Source organism: Sinohyriopsis cumingii, chromosome 6, assembly GCF_028554795.1.
Source record: "Sinohyriopsis cumingii isolate HCF-2022 chromosome 6, ASM2855479v2, whole genome shotgun sequence".
In the NCBI taxonomy this organism is placed as follows: Eukaryota; Metazoa; Mollusca; class Bivalvia; order Unionida; family Unionidae; genus Sinohyriopsis; species Sinohyriopsis cumingii.
This window is the reverse complement of record NC_142966.1, coordinates 148642770-148665847: the sequence shown is the minus strand read 5'-3', so window position 1 is coordinate 148665847 and position 23078 is coordinate 148642770. Positions and strand designations below refer to the sequence as shown.

At 33.8% G+C, this 23078-nt stretch overlaps 1 protein-coding gene across 4 annotated transcripts in view; it reads right to left on the bottom strand.

Annotated features, from left to right (window-relative positions):
* Nucleotides 1–23078, bottom strand: part of LOC149798240 (proteasome maturation protein-like) — a 68632-nt gene that overhangs the window by 14723 nt on the left and 30831 nt on the right. For all 4 annotated transcript variants that reach the window (XM_089963364.1, XM_089963363.1, XM_089963365.1 and 1 more), the window contains exons 2-3: nucleotides 18446–18537; nucleotides 7427–7487 (exon numbers count right to left, since the gene is read on the bottom strand). In XM_089963364.1, coding sequence (XP_089819490.1) covers nucleotides 7427–7487; nucleotides 18446–18537 — 153 coding nt within the window. The remainder of the gene's footprint in view (nucleotides 1–7426; nucleotides 7488–18445; nucleotides 18538–23078) is intronic.

Sequence of the window (23078 nt, the reverse complement as noted above, 5' to 3'; positions counted from 1 at the left end):
CTGCGGCGGTTCGAGTCTAAGATTCAGCCAATGTGGGCATGTGAGAAAGCTTGCCAGTAGCTTCTCGTGGGTCGGTGGTTCTTTCCGGGGTTTTCCGGGTTCTTCCTCCACCATTAATACTGGCCACCATGTATAGCCTATCGCGTACTGAAAAATGGCGTTAAACCCCACAACAACAACAACAACAACAACTGTGTATAAACAACAACAGTAGCTAAGAAATTATCATGTACTATTCTTTCCAAAAATAAATTTATGCAAGGTTTATGATGTAATTAATTTGTTATAAATTAGTTTAGCAAGTGTGTACATGATGTTATACTGTCCTGAACACTGTACACTCAGCTCATTGAGTATGGGGTTCCACATGGACAATTTATTGTGTACACCCTATTAACTTAACATGAAACTATAACATTCCTCACTAAGTGCCAGTCATTATTACACATTCTGTAAGGTGGTCATGGATCGCATTTTATCGCACGACACTAAAATTATATATATATTGCACAAGGCACTCTGGCTATAAGGTGTTACACTCTATAGCTGCCATGGACAGTGTTATAATGTATAATGTATTTCATTATAAGGCAGTCTCACTGTAAGGTGGTATACTACATGGCTGCCATGGACAGTGAAATAATGTATAATGTACTTCATTATAAGGCAGTCTAACTATAATGTGTTATACTCCATGGCTGCCATGGACAGTGTTATAATGTATAATGTACTTCATTATAAGGCAGTCTCACTGTAAGGTGGTATACTCAATGGCTGCCATGGACAGTGAAATAATCTATAATGTATTTCATTATAAGGCAGTCTCACTATAAATGGTATACACCATGACAGACATGGACAGTGTTATAATGTAAAAGATATGTAGTTGTCACAGAATCTTAATGTTGATGTGACAGAAATGTGATACCAGTATCTCACCACTAAGAAGAAAATAAGGGCAAGTTCAGTTTCAATATTCTACTATATAACGACTGCAAGACTTCATTCATCATTATGATTATATCGAAGTAATCAGTATGTCCTACCATGAGCACTGTGTTGAAATATATTAAATCAAAGTTCTTAATTTTAACAGACTGCAGAAATCTGTTTAGTACTGCTCACTTGTACGTCTATGTTAGAGAAGAGGTAAACAGCATAGGCTTTATCAAAGGAAATAAGACATTCTAGTGGTTTCTGAAAACTATTTCCTCAGGAAGTTTCACTTCCTCTACTACTTGGCTAACTCAAGTACTTCTGGTACAGTAATGAGGGTCAGCATCACTATGAACAGGAATAACATAAGAGCCTTAATAGAGAGTAAATATGAGTAGGAACAGTAATTAGTCTCCATTCAGGACAAACTCTGGGTAATAGCTATATAAGGACACTGGAGTGCATTAAAGGATTGTAATGATAATACGTTAGTTCAATGAACTAATTATCATTGATAATCATAAAATCCAGGGTTCTTCTCAAGTCCCAGTTTACTGTGGAGTGGATGATAACATGACACTATAGCATGACAAACAATCAGAAAAGATAAGTTGCTGCTTATGCTGGAAAGATTTCTAAAAAGGAAACCCCAGAAAAAAACATTAAAAAACATTTGTTGTATCCACCACTATGTTCATAATCCTTCAACAAGAGACCCAAGTGTGCTATCCACCACTATGTCCATAATCCTTAAACAAGAGACCCAAGTGTACCATATGCCACTCACCTGGACCTTATTGATTTATAATGCAATTATGGTAATAATGCAGGCCAACTAGGGTTGAAAGATGCACATGTCAGGATAATTTTCACCTATTTCCCCTGAACAAACTTATTGGGTTTGAACCCAGGTGTGTGTGTGTGTGTGTGATTTGGATTTTTAACTTAGCTTTAACAATTTTTCAGTCATATCATTACGATGTCTGCAGTGTGGCAGTTTACAGTGATGTCTAGCACTGGGGCATCATGTCGCAGACATGTAGCATGATGTCCCACCCAGTCACATTATCCTGACACCAGGCTGACCAGTCCTAACACTAACCTCTTAACACATTAACCCCTAGCGACGAGTTAACACGGTAGGAGGTAGTAGCCTACTGCCGAGCTCTGTAGCGTCATGGTCATGCAAGATACACTAAAGTGAGTGGTATTATAAAAAGGTAGACAGATGTAGCTCTACAATGACACCAAATATTCTGGAATATCTAGTTCCACTACAAAACAAAGATAAAAGAAACTCATGTTTTGGACCCAACTTTTTTCTACCCAAAATTCGCCCGTGGTCAGAACCTGATTTTGTGTCTGGATTTTAGACTTTTTGGTCTCAGATCTAAAGCAAACAGGAATGAACTGCAAACAGACAGATGAGCCTGTTGCAAAAAGTAGGTTAAGATGGGCATTTAGAATAAAGAGTGGTCCTGATACAAACAAAATGGCTCTGTTTAGCAAAAAAAAAAGAAAGAAAAAAAAAAAGAACCAAAACAAAGAACTCCTTTTACTCTTATGCTCATGCATGAGCCAAATAGCCAATGAAAAACGATGTTTCTAACACAACTAAGGAGGATGTTATTGAAAGATCACCTGGGATTTGGTGTTTTCTGATCTATTCAGAAACAGCTTTCAAAATGTGTTTACTACTCGATTTTCAGGTGAAAATGACAAAAACCTCAAGGGGTTAATGTGTTAATGCTGAGTACCAAGTGAGGCAACTGTTAGTTCCAGTTTTGTCAGTCTTTGGTATAACTTGGCCGGGGATTGAATCAACAAACTCCCAAATTTGCTGAACCCAGGTCTTTTCATAGAAGAAATACTGCATACTGGTCATAAAGATTACTACACAGTGTATCATTGTATTAAATAATTTTTCTTCCGTCTTAAGTCTTTCAACACAGAAGTTTAATCCACAGTTCTATAGGTATTATTTACATTACATAGTTATTCTATCCTCAATTTTTTAAACTATAGTCTGCTTAGATTAATGAAAAGTAAAGATGCAGCCCTGTAATGATAAAGCTAGGTCTGGTAGCATAAAAAATTACTAATGATAACACAATACCAAAGTGCTGAAAAAATGTTGGCACAATGACAAGCAAAGGTTTTGTGACTAACATGTGACCATTGGTTTTTTAAATTTGGTTTTGTCTGCTGCTTTAAGGCACAGCAAACAAATTGGTTATTTAGTACCATAGAAACTGGAGTAATGTGCCTTGCCCAAGAAAACACCACAGCATCTGACCAGGGCTGATTTAATGTTATGATTGATTAGAGCCCATATCCTTCTGGATGCGAGTCTGACATGCAAAACAATGATCCACTCTGACTTCTCGTTCCATGGTTCCCATGCTTTTCTAAAGATAAATTTCCAGGTCATTTCCAGGAATTTTCCAGGATTAAATTAATTTTTTCAAGGTTCACATATGACCATTACTGAATGCAATTAAAGAATATTTTAGATTATAAAACATGCATTTTCTAAATCTAAAGATGGTTTTCTTTCAAGACTCTCCAAAACATCTAAGCCAGAAAAGATGATCATGTACAAAAAACCACAAAATGTATCACACGAAACAAGTTTGATTATATTCCTATAAATTGGCATGTAAAGTCGTTTCTATGTACAAAATATAAATTCTAACTTTATTTTGCTGACCTGCATTATGTTGCTAAGTGGGAACAACATAATGAACATAAATTAGTTTTGTTTCCTTTCAAACCTTTAATTCTAAAGAATTCTATAGGAATATGTATATTCAGCTTATAGAAAGTAAACATTTCCTATTACAGTATAAAAAAAACAATAAACGCAAAGAATTAGAATCTTGTCTTGTAATAAAGAGAGTTTAACCCTGAATTTATGTGGGCCAATAAAATCCCAAACAAGATTTTTTTAAATAACCTAATATTCTTAAGATGATCTGGTTAAAATCTGTCATTTAAAAAACATTTTCAAAAGAGCTGATTTAAATTTTGACAAAAGATCTTCAAAATTATATACCGTTGTAATCATGGAATGATTTTTCTGTAAAATCAACTTATTTTCTTGTAATTCATTAAACCAGTCCCCAAACCTGTACTGATACAGGGGCCTGAACCATTTTTTAATATATAAAACAAGGGACGACAATTACTCATTTCAGCTCTGAGATTCAATAAATATGGACTACAAATTTGGTTTAAAACAAATAGTAGTCCATTTTCTAATCTGGGTTTCCTCCAAATATTCCCACCCCCTTTTTCAAATTTGGATATTTAGGTTGGGGTGTGGGGTCATTGCAATTGTTTATCGAAAATTTGGAATTAGCCGCTGCCATTTGGTAGCGACATATGGTAGTCACTTACCAGTGGGCCTAGAAAATTTAAACTTATTTTATATCTACTTATAACTGCATGAAATCAATAGGAAATTTTTTTTTATTTCTCAGAAATAGCAAGTATTATCATCGTTATGTCTTTAATCCGCTGACAGACTAGATGAAACTATGGCATTGATGAAACCTGACCTGGTACTTGCCATTTACATTACCAGTCACTTCACAAATCTCAAACTATGACATCGGAAGTCCATTAGTCACGTGATATCAAAAACAAACTCCATTCTGATGTTGTTGTAGAGAAATTCAATTATATTAAATAAAAGTCAGATACATTTTGTAAAAACCAGCAATCTGGCTAGTCTGATTTATCAAGAAGAGAGCACATGTCAACATGGTAGTCATGTGATACAATAAAACTCCAGAATTTGTTCTCAGAATATATAAATATAGAAAATGTTGTGTTCTTTCAGTTTTGTATTTTTATTACAACCACAGAGCTGCCAACCCTCCCGACTCGCAATTAGTGAAAACTGGGATAAAAATGAGTGAATTTTGAATGCAATTAGTGAACAATTATATCATGATACTAACTCCATCCACTTCAATGATCAGTACTGCATTATACGAAAATCCCAAAGTAAAAATAAGACATATTACTTACACGTTATTTGCTGCCAAATTTACTGATATACACAAACTTCACGCTATTTGTCATGATATGATGCTGTGGCAGTCTTTAACTTCCTCAATCAGGTTTTAGTAAATTTGTTTTCAAAACAGTTCAGGCTTCTTGTCTGCTGGTTAATCTTGGTGACTAAAATTGTTGCAAATTTTCAGCACCTAAGGAGGCACTAAAGTTTGTCTTATTTTTCCTCACATTTGGAAATAATCTTTCACTGTCATTATTGCTGATCTTCAACTGAGAAAGACAGGTTATGTTCAACAAGAAAGCTCACAAACAATGCTTCATCACTGGTGGTATGCAGGACTTTAGAAGTTGCCTTAAAGTACTCTGAAACTGAAATATGTTGGGGTGCTATAGCAGTGTGCTTTTTCACATCGTTCTGCCACATGCCCACAAGGGCTCGCATCGTTGCCTCCATTTTATCTCTCATAAATGTGCTATATAATAATATTACTACATGGTACATGTATGACAGGTAAATTGTAAGCAACAATACCAGCCCTTGTGCACATTCCCAATTGTAAAATCTGCGGCACACTACTGTGTGAAAAGCATAATGTTCATCGATGTTTGATGGCTGATTGCTAGGCCAAATTTTGGCGTACTCCAATCTATACTTCACTTTCTGTGGAATACAGATCTTTTTCCTTGGAGGGGAAAACATTTTAATTGCAGTGTAGCTTAATTACGAAATGGTATTAATCCAGAAGATGAATGCCCAATGATAAAATTTGTGTCACACTGTGTGCAAAAAGCATGATGTATATCGGTATTTGATGGCTGAATGCACGACCAATTTTTGGTATCTTCCAAAACCAAACTTCACCTTTTGTGCGATACATTTCTTTTTCTTTGGTAGTGACGATGTTTTCAAGACACGATGCCGAATGGTAATTCAAATGTGTTGGTGGCGCATACACGAATAAAAATTTTGGTTATGCCCTGCTTCTTTCAAAAGCATTAGTAAAACTACTCATATATATATATATATATATATATATATATATATATATATATATATATATATATATATATATATATATATATATATATATATATATATATATATATATATATATATATATTAAAATACGCTAAAATGCTTGCTACCGGTCTAACTGTTCGAATCGTCTCTAGTTCTACTATTATCATGACTAACAGAATCGTACCATTTTGGCAACTGCTGATATCACGACTAGCACTTAAGGGGAAAATTTAAAAATAATTGAGAATTGGGGAATTCATGATTTTTTGGCATGCAGCTTGTATCTGTGAATCGCTGTAGAAAGTTGTGAAATTCACGCCAAAATCACGAGGGTTGGCAGCTGGTTGAACCAGTATACAACTGTCATTTAATATTTATTTTTATTTTTTTCTCTACAACATTTGAAAATATGGGTTGTTAGATTTGTATAGTACTGTACTCATGCGACTAGCAATGCAAATCTGAGTACCAGGTCACATTTCATCAACACTGTAGTTTTATCTTGTCTTTCAGCAGATTAAAGACATAACAATTTTAATACAATTTCTGAGAAAATAAGTAATTTTCATATCCATTTCACGCATGTATCACTCGATCTAACAATGTTTAAAGTTTGCTAGGCCATTCGGTAAGCGGCTAAGCTTTGTCACCACGATGTTTGCCTCTTGTGATGCTAGAGTGGTTTTCATACCTTCCATGGAAGGAAAGATACGGATATCAAGCTGACTTTGAAAATAAAAGTTTACTAGAAGAATCTAATCCAATGAGTGTTTGGACTGATTCAGCGTAGATATGTTTATTGCAAGCACCCAAATGATCCATACTGCACCCTCTGAATATCTGGTTATAACTCGATAAATTTAACTCATGATCAGTTTAGTTATGAGTCAATTACGTGATTGTTTCGGGCATCAAGTGGCGGCAGAAAATTCCCGGTTTTTCCCCGACTTTCATCAATATTTACAAAATTCCCCACTTTTTCCCGATTTCTCCGTAGCGTGGGAACACTGTCGTTCAGATTTTGAATACACCAAGAGTCTCATTTCACCTGTGGCCGAGTGGTCTAAAGTGCTCACTGTTCCGGATCACTGCCATCTCACCTCTGTCTGCATGGGTTCGAGTCTCAGGCTCAGCTAACGTTGGTACGTGAGAAAGCTTGCCAGAAGCTATTCATGGGTTGGTGGTTCTTCCCAAGGTTTTTTCGGGTTCTTCCTCCACCAGTTATACTGGTCACCATGTATAGCCTATCTTGTGCTGAAAAATGGTGTTATACCCTACAACAACAACAATCATTTCACTTGTTCATTGTCATTTCCATGTCAAGTCCTGTATATACAAAGTATATACCAAAAAAAACTGAATCTATCATAAATAAATGTTTAAAAATTAGTGTCATGTGAAACTATTTAGTAAGGTTTATTGTAGAAACTTCTTCGCATTACTTACATGTTTCTCAGAATATTCTAGAGGATGCACCTGCATTGTCCCATTTCTTGCATTTTGAAATCTGAAAGAAAAAAATGCTATACCTTATCTCTTATCGATACAATGGTAATTGTGTAACTACATTTTATCTCTAAATATGCACCTGCAATGGTGTATCTACATGTTATCTTTAAATATACATCTGCAATGGTGTATCTTTCCCTGCAGATTTAAGATACCGTATAAATCAATCCAACATAGATCTTGATTTGATTTTGCACCAGCAGATCAGTATCTATGTTGTTTGATCTACTGATTACTCCAAGATGACTGCATAAACCCCGATCTGCTGGCACATAATGCATTGGCAGATCTGGGTTTGTGCTGTTTACTAATGGATTCAACTTGTCAGTATATGTGGTAAGGCCAGCATTCTCTTTTATTGCTTTGTTTAGTTCCCTTTAATAGTTTTCTTATTTTAGTTCTTACCAACATGAACTTCAACACATGAAAATTTTATATTTTTACACAGCTGCGAGTCCAAGCAATCCAAAATCACTTAAAACTGTACCAGTTGTGTGCATTTTCTTGAGCTACTCCTAGCTGAATATCTATCCTTAAGTATAGGTCATTACAGAGGAATGTATTGGAGAAAGAACCTTGTCATTAATTTTCCATGACATACTTGGCTAATGGGCAAATAAAAAGAGGGCAATGAATGGCACATTTTAAGTTTGCCCTGTGTTTAATAGTCCCATCTATCTGAATTTTTGGTACAAACACAATGCCCTCTTTCAGTTACAGTGACCATGACCTTTGACATTCTAACCCCAAAATTGATAAGCTTCTTCCTTATGACAACTGTAAGCCATTCATAAAGTCTGCTCTATATATGCAATGTAAAATTAATGTTGTTGTTTGGAAATCATTCTCCTTCTTTCTGGAACAGAGACCTTGACCTTTGACCTCAAAATCCAAGAGTTCTTTCTCACCCCAAGTTCAAGATATTCATAAAGTGTGGAAACTGTTCACGGTAGAAAACTCAATTGTGCAGAAACCATTGGTCTTCTTTTAGTCACACTGACCTTGGTATTTGAGATTCTGACCCAAAAATCGACTGGGTTCTTCCTTACCCCAATTGCATAATATCCAAAAAGTGTGGAAACTGTAGATGGTGGATAACTAAAGTTATTGTGCTAAAAACATTAATTGTCATGCAGTCAAGTGACTTTAACATTTCAGTTTCTGACCTTGAAATTTATAGTTTTTTCCATAAACCCAGGTACATACAAACTACCCATAAAATTTGCAACTATAATGGTGGAGAATTTGAGTTGCAGTGCACACAATAATTTTTCTTCATTCAATTACAGTTTCGGATCCTGAAATGGATATGGGTGAAAACCATCCACAATGTGTCTGTAGAAGGTGGACAACTCTAGATACTGTGCTGTTTGCAGAAACATTGATGGATGACATAGTAACACATTGTACTTCATATTATTGTGGACATGACTACTCTTGTCAAGTATACAAAGAAAAGTGAATTTTGTAAAGTGTTTCGCGTATGAAATAATTACTGAGATCACATCACTTTTACTGCAACAGAAAGTCAGTACTTTGTCTACTTTAGTGGTTTTCAAAGAACAGGTCACAGAATGCACTGGATTGCCAAGCTGATTAAAATGTAATGCAATGTTACAAGTTTTGAAAAATCTAGTCAAAAGATATAATTGTATGGGTCACAAGGACAAATATTTTTTTCCAACTGTGTTGCAAGACAAAAGTTTGAAAACTATCAACCTTCATGACTGATAAAAGCATGTCATGAATTACTAACAATTTCCCGAGGTCTCATATACTTCATCTTGAATTTATACATCACAGCGCTATCAAACAATGAATCAACAATTGATACTGTATCAATGAGGTCACAGTGAAATATAATGATCATTGATCATGTCATTTCAAGCTTTAAAATGAACATTGATTTTACAAGAGCAGACATGCTTAAATTGATGGCTATATTGTTTGTGTAAAAATAGTGTCTATTTTCTGCAAAGAAGGATAATGGTTTGATGGTTCTTTAAAAGTAAGATTTTTGCAACCATGACATCACAGAAAATTGATACCCATTGAATGAAAATCAATACCCAATCAATGATTACATAACCTGCATCACCTACAAAGCATATTTTAGGTTCCAGATTATGTTTCCCACCAATCACATGACCCCACTCAATCGAAACCTCTGTCAAGATACTCAACAAACATTGTGATACCATCTGGACATTTTACTAGTGCCAAAGAACAAGAGGTTTTAGAAAAGAAGACAAGAATATGTAAATTTTTCAAAACTTATTAAGATGGAGATAATATGGTCAACATTTCTGTCAGAAAATTCGTGGTCAGTACACCTACTAACTGCAGAAAGTATGCATAGCCATGTAAATACTGAACAGCAGAAGTCACTGAAGCTTCCTGTAAGTCTTAATCTTAGGATTAGATCTGTCTGTTTACATCTGAAGAGATCACACCCCTTCTATCTTTCACTCTCTGAAAGATTTTGGTGCCAAATTACTGAAATTTTGGTATGCATGTTTACAGATGATTAAATTAACTGTCCAATGTTGATTATATCAATACACTTGTTAGTAATGATCAAATTATATATTTCCATATCATTCTCATGTGTTTGTTGGTCTGTTGTTAAATGCCAAACAACCTACAACAGCCCTAACTGACTCAAAATTCGCATGTTTAGAGATTCATTAAAGTACATTACTCCCTGCTGCTCTGAATAGACAATTCCTACATACAAGCAGACAGCAATTTATAAACTAACATTTTTGATGTTCAGATAATCATGGGAACAACCTGCAAGCTTTGATCCAAGTTAGAGATTTCTGTAGACTTTGTTGATGTATGGGGAAGTGAACAATTTCACACAAGCAACAAGTAGGTCTGGTATTCCAAGTTACAAAGTTCCAGGCACATCTTTTATCCTTTTCACAAATTAAATGTTGTTTATTTTTTTAATCAACCAATAAATCCATCACTGTTAATGTATTGCTAATAAACAAAGTTAATGTATTGTTTATAAACAAAGTTAATGTACTTTTTTATAAACAAAGTACCAGTAGGACACTGTGGCTTTCTTTGACTGGATGGGAGTAGTACTAACAGAGTGCAATCAATTATCAAATTCATTATTCTAACATAAACAGCACCCAATAAATGAAATTTAAATACATAATTTCAACAATTAACATAAACAGCACCAAATAAATGAAATATAAACACATAATTTTGACAATTAACATAAACAGCACCAAATAAATGAAATATAAACATATAATTTCAACAATTAACATAAACAGCACAAATAAATGAAATTTAAACACATAATTTTGACAATTAACATAAACAGCACCAAATAAATGAAATTTAAACACATAATTTTGACAATTACAATTAAATATGAAATGCTTATCACGGAGACCTTTTTCAGAATAAAAGTAGTACTAATCCAGGTGAATTCCCTCACCAAAATTTAACGATTCTACTAAGAACAGTAGGATACAGCATGCAAAAATCACAAGTGGTTTCAAGCTCAATGCAAGAAGTTAAAAAGGCAGTAAAAGATCAAATGTAGGTCATGGTGAGCATCCTTTTCTGTGTGGGTATGGTACTAACAGAGATGCATATTGTCATTAACCTAATCATTACACTATGATCTGTGCAAGAAACTATGGGTCATAATTACCTACTTCTGCACTGAGGTAGTAGTGTTCCTAATGAGGCATCCCTTAACCAAGTTTAATCATTCTGGTTAGGACAGTATGTACACAGCATGCAAAAAATCTATGTGCTCATAACCTTTCTTAATCCAGTAAAATGTTAAATGTAAGACACAGTCACCTTTTTTGTTGTAAAGTTTTGTAGTAATAGAAATGCATGCAATCATTTAGTTTAATGGTCCTCAAGAAATAAAATTAAACACACAATGTAACCAAAGTCAGTAAAGAATAAAATATGGGTCACAGTGACCAAGTTTTGTGATTAATGTGTATGCTCATCAAGATGAATCCACTCAACAAGTTCCGGGTAAAACGGAAGGTATATACAAGGTGCAAAATAACAATGTACATAAATGTACAATGTTATCACTCTCCTCAGAGGGAAGGTGGTATGAAATCCACTCAAAACTATGGACACAGAACTAGGAAGAATGAATGGAAAAGATCTGCTACAGCTGTACATGCTTACTGTCTTTCATTTATTCATACAGATGCTGACACTAACCCGAGGTAGTACAGTAGCTTTACTTTACTTTGTAAAGGAGAGCTAATAAAAGTGAATTCATAGTAATTACAGTATTCCTCCCATGATAAGCCTATGGGGTAAGCCAAATACATTTTTACTAAGAAGGAGGTGGGCTAATAATAGGATATATGTGGTAACTATTTACCAAAATTCTGTAAAAGTGGGTGTGGGAATATCATCTGATAAACATATCTGACCTGACAGTACAATGAACTTTCAGTTTTGTCAAGTTTCATGCAATATCATTTTGACCACATAACCTCCTTTTATCTGACATTTACTTTTGAAGGATGTCATGTATTTGAACAAATCATTAGTAAACTTTCATGTTAATCATGTTTTATCACACAATCTGGTTTATCTGATGTTTCTAACTAAATAAAGCCATACATGTTTTAAATTTTTCATATATCATCTATTCACAAAGATCATATTATTTTATATCCTCAAAAGTTTTGAATAGAGACTTATTTTCATATTAAAATGTGAACATTTTAAGTACCTAAGAAAACGATCTTACAGTATTGCAAGATTTGGTACCCTTTTATGGGGGAGGGGGTAATTTTATTTTTTAAATTTTTTTTGTACCTTTTTGTACCTTTGTTGGCAATACATAATACCCAAAATTACATGTATAATGTACTTCATTATAAGGCAGTCTAACTATAAGGTGGTATACTCCATGACTGCCATGGACAGTGCTATAAAGTATAATGTACTTCATTATAAGACAGTCTCACTGTAAGGTGGTATACTACATGGCTGCCATGGACAGTGTTATAAAGTATAATGTACTTCATTATATGGTACTGTTACTATAATGTGGTATACTCCATGGCTGCCATGGACAGTGTTATAATGTATAATGTACTTCATTATAAGGCAGTCTCACTGTAAGGTGGTATACTTTATGGCTGCCATGGACAGTGTTATAATGTATTTCATCATAAGGCAGTCTCACTATAAGGTGGTATACTCCATGGCTGCCATGGACAGTGTTATAATGTATTTCATCATAAGGCAGTCTCACTATAAGGTGGTATACTCCATGGCTGCCATGGACAGTGTTATAATGTATAATGTACTTCATTATAAGGCAGTCTCACTATAAGGTGGTATACTCTGTGGCTGCCATGGACAGTGTTATAATGTATAATGTACTTCATTATAAGACAGTCTCACTGTAAGGTGGTATACTACACGGTTGCCATGGACAGTGTCATAATGTATAATATATTTCATTATAAGATAGTCTCACAGTAAGGTGGTATACTACATGGCTGCCATGTACAGTGTTATAAAGTATAATGTACTTCATTGTATGGTAGTGTTACTATAAGGTGGTATACTCCATGGTTCCCATGGACAGTGTTATAATGAAAGAGTGCTGTAATATTATACCCAAGTTCTTATTACTTGCAGCAATTGATGTAGATGTGTAATTTTCAAAAACTTTCTCACAGAATCTAGATGCTGTTGTGACAGAAATGTGATACCAAGTTCATTTCCAATATTTCCATTTTATATTTCTTGAACATTATGCTGAAATACATTAAGTCAAAAATCATAGTTTTAACCTATTTCAGAAATCCAATAAGTAAATACATAAAGAACTATTCTCTTGTAGATCAATGTTAGTGACAAGGTAAAAACATGAGTTTTAATAAATGGAAATAAAGGCGTTCTAGTGGTTACTGAAAGCTATTTCCTCAGGAAGTTTCACTTCCTTTACTAATTCTTTATCTGTACATTTTCAGAACTTGTTTTTCAATTGGCACTATGTAGCCAGTATTGTGCTGACATGCCATTAAACAATATACATGCATCCTTTACATACATACAAGAACCTCTAATTATTCACACAGCATATATCCATACAAATCTTTTTGAAAATTTAATCATTTTTTTTCAAAAACTAAAATGTTGCAAATTTAGAGAACTTAACAAATCTGAATGGCTTTTCTTCTACCTATTCTTTTATACCTGATGAGACAATAAAATAAAATTGCTAGAATATTTATGGACAAGATAATTTTTTTGCACTAATAATAATTTGTACTCATGAAAATCTCAAAAACAAGAATGTCCAGATAACTGATAAGCTTCTACAGAATGTCATGTATTTGGGCAACACTCTCAAGGGTAGTCAAGACATTTTTTAAGCAAAAATATTTTAGGAATATATGAATATTTAAAAATAAATATAGAAAAAATACAGGATTTTCTTTAAACAAATACAGAAAATATAGATTATTTCAATCTGTAAATAAAATTAATATTTATAGAATTTAAATACTCCTCCAAAATAATTCAAATACAAAGTAATTTGAAAACATCTTAAAGAACTCGTCACAAAGTAAATCCCCAATACTTGTGTATACTAGTAGAAAATATGACCCCTTCCTCTCAGAGCAATAAAATATCATTCTTTCAATGTTTTTCGATGCAATGAATTTACATTCATGCCAAATGCCTGGAATTTATAATCATAATTATTGCTATTATAAGTAGCAAATAAGAGTAATTGGGGCATAAAAAGTGTAATCTATATATTACATGCCATAATTACAGTATGTTTGACAAAGATACAATTTTATGACTAACCTGGTTCTAAAGCTGGTAAAAATTCTTGTCACGAAAGGGCAATATCCATATGGATTAGAACCAGAATACAAACACAGAATATACTGAAAAATTATTTATATTCAGCACTTACTTCAACTAGTCTACACCTGTAACTTTCACTGATTGATCATTAACTGGAATTCTGCAATGATCATGGTCAGGTACTCAGAATCCTGTAATAGATTACTTTCACATTCTTTTTTATTTATTTTGCAAAGTGGTGTTGATTTGTCTCTTTTCTGATATGACACGTTTTGAAGTTTGAAAAGATTCATCTGCTCTAACATTTTCTGTCACATAACATCCACATCTCACACCTTAAAGCACTTCACTTAACATATGGCGACATTTTCTTTAAAAAATACAGACTGGTTCAATAAGCAGCTTATTAGTAAAATGAATCTGTTAGGTAAAGTTCTGTCTGTTTTTAAGAATATTATCAAATTTATATGAGTGGAATTAAAGACATAATAATATCGTGGCAAAAACAACTTTTTATTGGTTTATTTTAATTTTATTTTTTAATATAGCAATAGAAGTGTAATCCATATGCAGTCTCACAGAAAACGCAATTTGTTGAAAAACGGTGTAATAATTACGCCAAAAGCATAATGGTTGGCATGTATGAATTTAATGTCTGTATACATTAAAATGGTTATAAGTCTTTCTGGCTGTAAACAGATTATCACATGAAGCCTCTTATACAAGTTTGAATGATTCACAATAATGTACTACTTGAACATCTTAACCAATGCTATTTCTAACGTTACTGAGTAAACTTACAAACACATAATGAGCAGCCTTGTTAATCCAAACTCTGTTTATCCAGAAAACTCATTATCTGGGCATAATTCAATGGTAACAGAATTCCTAAATGTTAATTGCTCTGTTAATCAAGAAATCCTCATTCTGGATCCAGAAATCAAAATCGGAGACCAAAGCATAAAAGTACTATAAAACTCGTCTCAATAATGTGGAAATAATCTGTCCAAAAAATCAGGGACCAAAGTGTAAAATTACTATAAAACTTGTCTCAATAATGTGGAAATAATCTGTCCAAAAAAAAAGAAAATTAGAAAAATTGTATATGAAAATACAATCAGTTGGATAACACAGATTCACCTATGCAAATTTGGAGGTGTGTCAATTTATCAATCTCTGGTTGGTCAAATTGTAGTGGTATATTAAAGTTATCAATTGATCATGTGTATGGAAAAACTAAGGAGCATGACCATATTGTAACCAGCAATTGTATAAACAATGTCTGTCTTAGCTAATAATTAAATAAACACAATGGGATCAAATCGTCCACTCGTTTTGACATAACATATGGTTAATAAATTAAGTGTGTCATTAAGCCACTTTGTTGTTTACCAATTGTATGTAGCAATCACAGTTTATTGATAGCTGTACAAAAAGAGTTGATTGATTTAAGCTGTGGACAGTACAGGGGTTCACATTTCTGAATACAATGGGGATGTCAATTATCAGTGTATTAGCAGCTATAATAGCTGTAAAATATCACTTATAAAAAGTACTGCATTTTTATTAGTTTACCATAATGCATGTACATAGTGTGATGTGTTTGATGCGTTAATTGTTGAAACTTATATTTACTGTATGTGTATGTTATATTTACTGTACATGTATGTACAAGCTCATATTATAATAATCTGAAATAAACACAAGTCAATAGACGCATTCATTAATTTATTTCAGTTATTACTAAATATACACCGCTCCAGTGGCCTAGTGGTTAGAGTGTCTGCCTCGGATGCAGGAGGTTGTGGGTTTGATTCCCGGCCGAGTCATACCAAAGACTTATAAAAATGGTACTAACAGCTGCCTCACTTGGCGCTCAGCATTAAGAGGTTAGTGTTAGGACTGGTTGGCCTGCTGTTAGGATAATGTGACTGGGTGGGACATCATTCTACATGTCTGCTGCATGATGCCCCAGTTCCAGACATCACTATAAACTGCCACACTGCAGCGATATGACTGAAAAATTGTTAAAGCTACATTAAAAATCCAAATCAGACACACACACATACACTAAATATACAGTACATTTACAGCTAGCATATACATGTACATGTACATGGTATGATGACATCATAAAATAAAAATGTGCATGATTCAATTATCTGGAAAACTTGTTAATCCGGACATATTCACTGGGAACGAAAGTGTCTGGATTAACAAGGCTCCTCTGTATTTCACTCTGTCATGGAAAAAAGAAGACTTTCTGAATTAAGAAATACATCACCATGACCCTTATCAAACTGGAAAAGGATGAAACATGAAAACTGAACAAAATGAAATGATTTACACATAGATCAACTACAAACCTTAAATGCTATAGTTTCTATAGACGAAAAGACACAAGTCCCTTGAAGGGACTGATGCTCTGCTGGGCAAAAATGATTTTTCAGAAATTCATGAAAAAGACCATTTCTTTCTTTTAACTGCTTAGTGTTAAACCATCTCTGATATTCTTCAGCAATGAGTTTTAAAATAAGCTGCCGTGGATATCAGATTAGCACCATTTCATTTAGGGCCAACAAGACATCATTTGGGATCAATAAGATGTCAGACATTTTCTGGAAGCACTCCTTTAAGATATTATCATTTTAGACTCATTATATCTGACAGAATCTCATAATGATAACACACCATTTTATACTTGTAAATCCAACATCTCCTTTATGATACGTACCATTTTGACTCATAAGCTTCACCATCTCATTATGATACATCCATTTTAGCTTCATTATATCTGATACAATCTCATAATGATAAATACCATTATAGACTCATAAATCAAACAGCATCATCTTTATGATACATACCATTTTGAACTCATTAGATCCAGCAACTCATTATAATACATACCAAACTCGTAAATCCAACAGCATCTTCTTTATCATATGAATCATTAGATCCAACATCTCATAATGATACATACCAATTTAGACTCATTAGACACAACATGTCATAATGATACACACCATTTTAGACTCATTAGATCCAACAGCATCTCAGTATGATAATATACCATTTTAGACTAATTAGACACAACATGTCATTATGATACATACTATTTTAGACTCATTAGATCCAACAGCATCTCAGTATGATAATATACCATTTTAGACTAATTAGACACAACATGTCATTATGATACAAACCATTTTATACTCATTAGATCCAACAGCATCTCAGTATGATAATATACCATTTTAGACTAATTAGACACAACATGTCATTATGATACATACTATTTTAGACTCATTAGATCCAACAGCATCTCAGTATGATAATATACCATTTTAGACTAATTAGACACAACATGTCATTATGATACATACTATTTTAGACTCATTAGATCCAACAGCATCTCAGTATGATAATATACCATTTTAGACTAATTAGACACAACATGTCATTATGATACATACTATTTTAGACTCATTATGTCCAACAGCATCTCAGTATGATAATATACCATTTTAGACTAATTAGACACAACATGTCATTATGATACATACTATTTTAGACTCATTAGATCCAACAGCATCTCAGTATGATAATATACCATTTTAGACTAATTAGACACAACATGTCATTATGATACATACTATTTCAGACTCATTATGTCCAACAGCATCTCAGTATGATAATATACCATTTTAGACTAATTAGACACAACATGTCATTATGATACATACTATTTTAGACTCATTATGTCCAACAGCATCTCAGTATGATAATATACCATTTTAGACTAATTAGACACAACATGTCATTATGATACATACTATTTTAGACTCATTAGATCCAACAGCCTCTCAGTATGATAATATCCCATTTTAGACTAATTAGACACAACACGTCATTATGATACATACTATTTTAGACTCATTATGTCCAACAGCTGCTAGTTTATGCTGGTGACAAATCATTTTAATCTTTTTTCAAAAGTAAGCAGTGATTCACAAAATACACAGTTGTTAGAAAGTTGATTCCTTATATAAAATTGCACCATAATATTTTTCTAAAAAGTACTCCACCACAAGTACTGGTACTTACCCATGAAGAAACTTGTCAGGGACTCCATAAGGCCCTTGTGGGAGATCAATAGGGACTGTACCCTGGGGTTCTGGTCTGACTGAAGGCAAACTCTGCAAAACAGAAAATAGGAAAAATTTTACAAAAAGATAAAATGTGTACTAAATTAACACAAACTGGTGAAGGTTGTTAAATTCATTGACTATTTGTATTATATGGACACATGCAAATACATTACATGTAAACAATGAACAAGAAATTTATGTAACATATTTTTGATGGGGGGGGTCTCCAAATTTTTGTATATAGCTGTTTAAAAGAAATAGATGATTACTCCAAGCACCAGGAGGTATATGCGAAAATAAAAATTAGGCCTATACTTACACATGTACTCCCCAGCAGTCAAAATTAAGTTAAAAGTCTGGCTTCAACTTTAAACAAACAAATAAGATTCCTAAAGGTGTCACTTGAATCATAGGTATAAAAAGTCCAAGTCAGCCAGGTATTGCTCAAATCAGCAGCTGTCATGTCAGTGTCAAACCCTGAATGCTGATTCACACATATATACACACACACATACATACACACGCACACACATATACATATATATCAACCAGCATTATCCTCTAGATCTCACATTATTCCCATAGATCTGGCCTGGCCCTTATTCATAACTTCACAACTGTTTATAGTCCCCCCCTTCAAGTATATACACTTGAACGGCATTACAAGGGAGTTAATCTTTGCTGACCACAAAGATTAACTCCCTTGCAATGCTGATCAAGTGTATATACCAGTACTTGAAGGGAGTGGCTATTATCATCACTTCCTGGGTCTGTCCTTCACCTTCATCAGTCCCTGTCTTTGGAGTCATAACTTCCTAATTATTGAGATCAGCACCCAAGGGACCTGCGGTATTTCAGTGGTAAGACACTGGACTTGACTAGAAGGTTGAAAGTTCAAGAACCCCTGTGTGATAAGCCTAGACTGACTACATTCTCAGGATTTTTTGAAAATCACAGGTTTCTTTCTTATCAGTAATTAAACCCAGAATTGTTCCACCCCCCACCCAGAGAAAACATACTGGGTTATTATATTTTATTTATCAATAGCAAAAAAATACAAAATAGATATTTAAAGATAATTTGGTAGTAATGCCACTGTATAAATGATGGCCTGGAAATAATGTACCACTGTCAAACTATTTAACCAAATTTATCAAAACTGATTCAAAATATTAAAGAATTACAAACATGGTCAAGTTCATGGCAATGATTATCTGCAAATAAATGAGATGTTTATTTTTTTTAAAATGTCCTTCTTGAAATAAAATCTATGTCTTGTACATGATTAAATATGTAAAGGAATTACATAACATTTACTGGAATACATCAGAAATGCTCTTAGTTCCTAAAGACAACACTGTATCATTAGTAAATTCCCACATAGCTTGTTTCCTCTGAAGTCTACATCAGAGATGAACATCAAAATTACAGTTAGATGAGCTAACCCTGCTGTTTTGCCTGGTGGATTTAGAAAGTTTTTACATTTCAAGGAAGAGTCCAATGTCTTGACTAAGGCAAGATACAGCTACTGGTATGACCTGGTCACAGAATCAAACCCAGAACATATGCATAAAAGAACAGAATTTTTAAAAAAAGTTTTTCTGTTTTTTTTTCCCCAGTAATACTGGCCATATTTGATCATGGATTGGCAGAATTTGGGCAAATTTGAAGAAGAATTTTTTTATGCTAGGATGCTTTAAGATTTGGTTAAATTCTGTGGTAATGAGAAGTTGTAAGTAAAAAGAACTATCAATGGAATATGGATGATGGACAATGCATGATAGATGATGGAAAAAGGACTATGGATGATGGATAATGAACTATGATGTTAGACAATACATGATGCAAGTTGGACAATGGACAATGGATGATGGGCAATGCATGATGGATGATGGAAAAAGGACTATGGATGATGGATAATGGACTATATCAGTTGGACAATACATGATGGAAGATGGACAATGGACAAATGATGATGGACAAGGCATGATGGAAGATGGATAATGAACTATGGAAATTGGACAATTGACTATGGATGAGGGACAATACATGATAGAAGATGGACGATGGATATGGATGGTAGACAATGCGTGGGTGAAAACTGACAATGGACTATGGATGATGGACAATGCAATGGCAGATGGACAAAGGATAATGGATGATGGTCAATGGACAATGGTTGATGCATAATGGACTATGGCCTATCCGAGATTGAAGATGGAGAATGGACTATGGATGATGGACAATGGATAAGGGACTATGGATCATGGACAATGCATGACTGAAGATGGACAGTGGACTATGATGGACAATGAATTATGGATGATGGGCAGTGCAATGGAAGATGGACAATGAACCATAAAATAAGCTCACTTGGTGTTATGGCAAGATGAGCTTAAAACTGATAATTTGAGTACCTTACAAAAGCCACATAATTGATTCAAACAAAATACTTCTATTAATACTTGAAGTGTTATCTCTCACTTCTCTAGCTTCATCCCAGATTGTAAAATCTGGCTCCAAATCTACCTAGATATCAAGTATTTCAATATGGTATCAACATTTGTCTAATTTTAAACCACCATAAACCAATCATATATAAAGCTCTTAAAGACTGTGTTCTTTTCTCAATGTCTAGACAGACTTCTAGGTTCCTTAAGTATTGAATAGGCCAGAATTTAGATTGTTTAGAAACTGTATTTTCAGTAAAGCAATGGAATTAAATTTGATGTATACTGGATTAGATAAATCTAAGAGTAGATATGATCACATACATCCTGTTGACAAGTTATTTAACATTAATGATACATGTATTTGTATTAGTTATTACACACAAAATATCTCTTTGATAAAATTTAGATCATGCTACAGATAGCTACATCTTTGATCTAATTTAGGTCATATTACAGGTGGTTACATATCTGATGTAATTTAGGTCATGTTACAGGTGATTACATCTTTGATGTAATGTAGGTCATGTTACAGGTGGTTACATCTTTGATGTAATGTAGGTCATGTTAAAGATGATTACATTTCTGACATAATTTAGGTGATTTTATGGGCGGCTACATCTCTGGCATAAGTTACATGATGTTACAGGTGGATATGTCTCTAAGTAATTTAGGTGATGTTACATGTAGCTACATCTCTTTGACATAATTCTGGGGATGATACAGGTTGCTACATTGATTCACTGCATGCATGTAGAAAGGATAGGGAAAATCTAACCCTTGGGGAATATGTTTTATGTTAGGGTCTTGGCACTTGGAAAGCCTTGTGCCATGCACTAACTGTATCCCTCGCCCATCCCTATCTCACCTAAACATGGAGATGAATCCCTTGGCCAAGAGCTGCTATATATGCAACATTTCAAACTGTGTTTATAGATTATTATTTACTGTGAGTAATGCCCTATTTATGATTTTCTCCTGTTGTAGCTAAAATTTTCATTTGGCTTAAGGCAGGAGGTAATGTGACTGATGCCAACATCATCAGTTGCTGATGTTTAATCTATGTATTATCACTGGCCCCCTTCCAGGTACTTTTGGCATTTTTATTGACAAAACTCATATACTTGTGGTTAAAAAAATAAAAATAAAACTTCTCTCAGGATGTGCCAACTTTTTAAACAGATAATTTCAAGGAATTTGAGAAATAATGGGCAGACACTTTTCAGGCGTGTATTAACAGAAAAAGTGTTTAGTAAAGCTAGTAATATGGTCCAATGACTTAAATATTCTACATTTATCTAAAGATAAAATCTGTATACAAATTTAATGGCTTTAATAATGTATGTACTTGCTTATTAGTTAAGTCCAACTGCAAACTGCACAGACCCAGACCTGCTGTCACATAATGCAACAGTAGGTCTGGGTCTGTGCACTTGATAGGAGTAATTTGTAGAACAAGCAAGACTAACCCTGCTGTGCAGGTGCATTATGCTACAGCATTTCAGGATCTTCATTCTTTGCACTTTGACTCAACTTACACATGAGCAAGTATGGTAATGGGATGTAGATAAAGATTTTACCATCTGAAAACGCTAAAGATAATGTGTATCTAAGTTTAATTAGGATACTGCAGTGTCAGTATAGCTTTACATTTAATGACTGATTATCAGTCCAACAAAACTGATTAACCATCAATTTTAATTGGTCGGGAGTCACTTTCTATACTTTTCATGGAAATATCATATTTGTATACGCTGTACTAAGGGTAAAAGCAATAATTACCTAAGTAAAATTGTACAAGCTTGATGTAGAGACAATGAGCAATAATGAAGATAAAACTTCAAATGATATTTATGTTTTAGCTACATTTATTTTTTTAAAATAAAGGAAATTCAATTCTAATGACAAGCATTTGCTTATCCATTTATATGCCATTTTTTAACCATTCATTGCATCTGTGGCCTGGTGGTTAGAGCATCTGTATTGGATGAGGTGGGTCGAGGGTAAATTGAACCACAGCCAAGTCAAATCAAAGACTTATAAAAATGGTACTAACAACTGCCTTGCTAGGTGCTCAGCATTAAGAGGCTAGTGTTAGGACTGGTCAGCCTGGTGTCAGGATAATGTGACTGGGTGGGA